The sequence below is a fragment of the Aplysia californica genome, unplaced genomic scaffold (genome assembly GCF_000002075.1).
Source record: "Aplysia californica isolate F4 #8 unplaced genomic scaffold, AplCal3.0 scaffold00702, whole genome shotgun sequence".
In the NCBI taxonomy this organism is placed as follows: Eukaryota; Metazoa; Mollusca; class Gastropoda; order Aplysiida; family Aplysiidae; genus Aplysia; species Aplysia californica.
In genome coordinates, this window is record NW_004797972.1 from 115175 (window position 1) to 121280 (window position 6106).

Here is a 6106-nt window from a genome sequence, read left to right on the forward strand (position 1 = left end):
CACCTCCTTCTTTCGCAAATATCTCGACTTGTATTCAAGATAAATGGATATTTTTCCATCCAAATAAAGACAAGTAAACAAGCTTTAAGATGATACCAAACAACTCTACATGCTAAAAAATTGACGAGAGCCTGATTCCACCACGCTGCCTCGCATACTATTCTGTGGTGTTCCACTATATCTATATCCATGGGAAGACATGGAATAACACCAAGAGTCTAGCCCAGGATAGAGAAAGGTGGAAGGTGTTTGTCCGTGGCCTATGCCCTGGTGCAGGGTGAGAAAGGCAATGATGATGATAACTATATCCATACCAGCATCTGTGGTACAGCGGTTAGGCACTTCGATGTTGCATGAAGGAGACTCGGGTTCGAATCCTTTGTTGGGAGAATTTTTATCGAGTATCTTGGTCTTTCTGTAGGGATATTATTATATCTCAGCTCGGGTTGTTCCTTATAGACAGGATCAAAGCCCGCCTCTTAGTTTAGTTTAGTTTTAGTAGAGGTTTTACGGCGCTCGCGACTACATACGGTCATAATATGAGCGCCAGAAGATTAGAGGTGTTACAAGAGAGAAACATAAAAAAGAAGAAGGAGAGATAAGGACTATAGATGTTTGATAGATATACTCAATACAAAGTTTTATGCAGTTGGGATCTTGGATTGAATAGATAAATGACCTACTCCTTCATGACTCTGAGTTCGATTACATAACTATCCATGTAATTCACTTAAATCAGTTTGCTTTTCCATGGGCATAAAGTTAGGTTATGGGGTGAATACCAGGCGGTGAAAATTGTTTGATAGGAAAGAAGGAGCAAATCACATCAGAACACCCGCCAACCACCCACAAAGCCCGCCTCTTAAATGATCTAAATTGTATCGATTGGGCATTAGAACACCCTTATTATTTTAAAAAGGAAAAATAAACAAGGAAACGGACAACAGATAAGCAAAAAAACAAACAAACTAACAAACAAAAGAAACCGTTATCCATTTGAATATTTATGTTTTGCATACTAAAATGATGTTTTCGATGTTTAGGTGAGTCGCCATGTCCTGACAGCCAACGTGCGGGTCGTCATAACAAAATCACTCCTTCAGCAAAATTCATCAACCCAATTAATTATGTCAGAAATTGAGAACATGAGATGACGAGTCCGTTCACCATTCCCAGGGTCGTGGCGACTCTACATTGCTGAACGCTGCAACACCTGTTTCCTTTTGTTATTTTGGAAAGCGCTCGCAACTGCATAAGGTCATATGAAACCCCCCCCCCCAGGTGAAAATGGGTACACAGCTATAGACAGTGAAAGATCTTGTCCGTTTGTTAGTGTTTGAGGGCTTAACCAGGTGCTTGCACTGTATGCTTCCCGGGAAGCTGAGAATTATTCTGAGTGTTGTATGGTCTGCTGGGGTAATAATATAGTGTAAAGCGCATAGAGCTTGCTTTTGAGTTGGGACATGCGCTATACAAATGATGTTTCTTATTATATGTACCCGGACGCGGTGGAATCAGGCGCTCGTCAGTTTTTGAGCATCTCGGAGTTATTGATATCACCTGATTACATATTCATTTGCCTTGCTTTCAATGAAAGAAATACTCATCCATTTCAAATAAAAGTCTAGATATTTGTGATTGAAAGAGGTGGGTCATCAGGTTTCAGTGTTAAAAATTACCGAGAAAATGGCCGTGGAAGTTCGGTAACTTCAATAGCTTGAGAGTCCTTGAAAACTAAAAAAATTACAAATTTTGTGCCTTTAATCAACGTTTTTCAGTAACATTAACATGGAAATGTGTTTTTCTATGAACATAGGTGTTGCGTCAAAAAACGAAAATTCAATAAAAATTGCCAAACTGACTGAAAAAAGCCTGTTTCTTCGGATTTTATCATTTTGACGAGCACCTGATTTCACCACGCTGCCTCACATTTGATACGAGTACACGGGACATAGAAAACACTTTCAGTTTTGGTAGGAATTAATACAGAATTTTTCCCGGAGGCTGCCGAAGCCTACTCTTGTCGATTTTTGGACCGCCAAGGGATCGTCAACGTGCGCCACTTGCACACGGTACCTCCCCCAGATTTTTTCGCCCTTTTCCGAGAAGGCTAAGTGTTACCTGCCTTAAGATCAGGAGTCTGGCTGAAGGAGCCAGGAGTAGCAGTAACAGAGTCAGGAGCCCAGAGGAAAGGGGGAAAAAGGGGGGGGAGGCAAAAAGTGAAGATGAAAGCAGATGACAGAATATGACCATAGAGCCTGAAAGTAAATGAAAGAAGAACATTATAGAAAAGAACATTTATTTTCTGTCGTCGTCATGTTTTTAACCCGGGATCTATTGAATGAGAGGCGCACACCGTAACCTCTAGACCACCAGAGACCACAAGCTGTTTCCACCACTGACGATCATGGGCAAGGGCTTGGGTTGTGGCAAAGCTCTTCCTGATCCATTTGGCAATGTTGTCCGTCCATTTCTTCTTTTTCTCCTTCTCCTTCTCCTTCTCCTTCTCCTTCTCCTTCTCCTTCTCCTTCTCCTTCTCCTTCTCCTTCTCCTTCTCCTTCTCCTTCTCCTTCTCCTTCTCCTTCTCCTTCTCCTTCTCCTTCTCCTTCTCCTTCTCCTTCTCCTTCTCCTTCTCCTCCTCCTCCTCCTCCTCCTCCTCCTCCTCCTCCTCCTCCTCCTCCTCCTCCTCCTCCTCCTTCTCCTTCTCCTTCTTCTTCTTCTTCTTCTTCTTCTTCTTCTTCTTCTTCTTCTTCTTCTTCTTCTTCTTCTTCTTCTTCTTCTTCTTCTTCTTCTTCTTCTTCTTCTTTTTCTTCTTCCCTGAACGGTCCTTTTGGGGGGAAGGTCTTAGATAAGCCACTGGCTCTTGTCTCATGACCATATCGCTGAAGTTTTTATTTTTTTATTTTAAATGTCGGACGGTGATTAGCAGTTCTACAAAATGTGGGGTAGTATGGTGAAATCAGACGCTCGTCAAAATAATGAAAATGAAGATTCTAGCATTTTCCCGCAGGTTTGAAAAATGTTTATTGAATTATTGTTTTTTGGCTCAAAGCCTTCCATGTCCATTAAAGAACACATTTCTGTGTGGATTTTTACTGAAAAACGTAGATTAAAGGCATACAATTGTTTCAATACCCACGGACTCTCTAGTTAAGAAAATAACTAAACTTTGGCGGACATTTTCTCGCTAATTTTACCTCTGAAACCAGGCGACCCCACCCCTTTCAATCAGCGCCAACTAAAAATCACAAACTGTCAGTAACTGGGCTCAAAGACCGTATCATTGACTGGGCTCGTCCTTGGCTCTAACCTTGACCTTAGGCTTGACTTTTTAGCAGACTTGCTTTGCCAAAATTGATACCAACCGCCGCCAATTTTGGCCATGAAAAAAATCGCTCTGTCATAATATTCGTGACGAATAAACCGTTTCTTCCACAACTATTACATCCACCACAAGCAACAATAAAAACAAAATTCTTTGGGGGTAAGAAAAACATTTATTTTCAAAACTAAAAAAACAGTAATATTGTTATAAAAAACATTATCACAGTCAGTACAAAATGTCAACAGTGGTTTTGAGGTCACCAACAATAACAGGTTTCACCCACAGCTTGAAAGAGTGTCGAAAAAAAGTGCCAGCATCTCTGTACTGAAGACGGTAAAAGTAAAGTTCAGCCCCCCCCCCCCTCCATTCAACATTTCTTTGTTTGTAAATAGGTGGCGGGTGCTCTGGTGTGGTTTGCTCCTGCTTTCCTTTCAAATATCTATCGTCCTTATCCCTCCTCCCTTTTGTGTCTTTTTTACTCTCTTGTAACACCTCTAATCTTCGGCACTTATAGACCAAATTGTGCTGCAAGTGCCGTATAAAAACTCGTACAAAAGAAACCAACACCTTTTGACCAAATAGGGGCATTGTGTGCTTCCACTATCCATGGGACCACGTTTGGGTGCGCGTAAAATGTTTTTAATTTATTTTTCCGAATAGAGGAGAAATGTTTCAAATTTACTTTTACTATTTGTGTCAGTGTTTCTCTATCGTAGACTATTCTGTGAAACTTTAAGAAACGAGTCCAGGAGATAGTTCCAGAAACCAAGCAGCGAGTTCAGCTGCTCGCCACAGGTCAACATCACCTTGTACCCTGTACACACTGTCAATCGAATTCAGTCAAACCGATTCAGAGCCGCCCAGATTTTTCTTCATGCAAGGGCTCAAGCGACAAATTTGGCACAATTTGATTGAAATCCTCCAAAATCAAACACGTTTTTTTTTCTTCAAAAGATTGAATCAAACTGAGCCACAAAAATGGCAGCTTTTGTCCCCCAATGAAGGAAAATCGTAACCGGCCCCGACTGAATCAATCAACTGTAACAAATGAACAATATGCACTGGGTATGAAGCAGCTAGCATACGGCACGATTAGTCTATTAACTAACAAGTGCATGACAATTAGTATTGTACGTAAACATGTTAACCAAGATGTTGGGGTTTTTTTTTAACCTAAAAGGAAAAAATGCAAGGAGGGGGGGGGGGGGGGGATGGTTGAGACCAAAAAAAATCTACAGGAAATGCCTTTGGTGTCTGTCTTCGTCCGACAATTTTATAGATGTAATACAGCAATGCATTTGCAGCCTTTTCCCAACTGAATAGGCCGTATGTTATTTCAGATCCAATGCTCTCTAGGCCCACTTCATTGGACGCCATTTTCCCACCTAAATGTTGCTATAATATCACATTCCTTCTATTCTCTTTTTCCTTAGGTTTCTATCAGAGTTTCCGGAAAAACGTTGACGACACCTGTACTAGGTAGCACTTTGCCCTATTTTTGGCAGTACTCGCAAACAGCAGACTATAACATAGACTGTGTATTACGTAATCGGCTTTCGCTGCTTGACTTGGAAACAGATTTCAGGTATCGCACATAAATCTTGAACAATGCATTCGTTGATTTTGATACTTTAAAACTCTAAGAAATATTATCTACAGATTCTGACTGGCTTGTGGAACGGGAAGTCGTACAGATATTGCTGAGAATGGAATGTAATAGAAGTCACACGCGAAAGATTGCAAGTTGTGGCTCTTTATACGTTTCATTACATTTTTTTGTTTGTTGTTTAGCTTATGAATAGAAAAAGCGGTGCAGAAACAATGCAGTCCAGATAAATAATGTCAAAAGCTGTAACCATACACAAATGCCTAAGCAGAATAATAACTTTCTCATTAGTTTTCAAAAATAGTCCAACCGGGCAAACATAAATGAAAATGCCATCAGCATATTATAAAAGAGAAACGGATCTATGATCAACCCACACATTCTAGAATGTAAGGATTTTGTCTTTCATATATATCACAATAACAATGTAGAGATTTAGAAAAATAATAGGAAAATATAAATAAGAAAACGTTAAGACACAGTGTAGGTGACCACTATTGTGGGCCAACATAATAGGAACGGATTCATAACAAGATTATAAATAAAGCAAGAAAGGCCATTTAATTTCTCGTAAAAGTAAATCAGGCATAGAGATCTAGCATTGTACAGATCACACAGCCAAAGGCATGGCCGCCGCCAGCAGGAGAAGACAGAGTGTCCAGATACTGACCACCACACCAGAGGCGCCTGGGGAGAAGAAAGATGTACAAGCTAAAATAAGGTTTTATGGCAATATCGACACTTATTAGTCATAAAAAAGACATGAAGTATAGTACTATCAAAGATCGTACGTAACAAGACTTCACTCAGCCAAAAAAAAGTGTCCGCGGAAGTCCGCACGCACAATGGTTCAGATGGTGCTGCAGTCTTTGTTTCGAAGCTCTAAAACAGCACCTGGACATGGCTTTCTGGTGCCTCTATTAATAAATTTTTGATGGTCAGGTTTTGAACCTCTCTTTCTTTCCTCCAGAAGAAGAACAGGAATAACACAGTTAGTTAGTTTCACTTTTATTGTTTTTCACACAAGTAGAGTAACTCTGGGGGCTCTCGTGGCCTAGAGGTTAAGGTGTTGGCCTCTCATTCAAAGGTCCCGGGTTCGATTCCGGGGGGCGACCAAAAAAATTTTCTTCTCTAAAATTGTCTCCTTTCACATCCTTTCCTGATCTCTAACAATG

General features: G+C 40.6%; 1 protein-coding gene across 1 annotated transcript in view; it reads right to left on the bottom strand.

Annotated features, from left to right (window-relative positions):
* Positions 1 to 3798: 3798 nt before the first annotated feature.
* Positions 3799 to 6106, bottom strand: part of LOC106013175 (stereocilin) — a gene marked incomplete in the record, with an annotated part of 24060 nt that continues 21752 nt past the window's right edge. Inside the window, 1 exon segment of the mRNA XM_013088200.2 lies at positions 3799 to 5618. Within this exon segment, the coding sequence (XP_012943654.1) occupies positions 5542 to 5618 (77 nt within the window).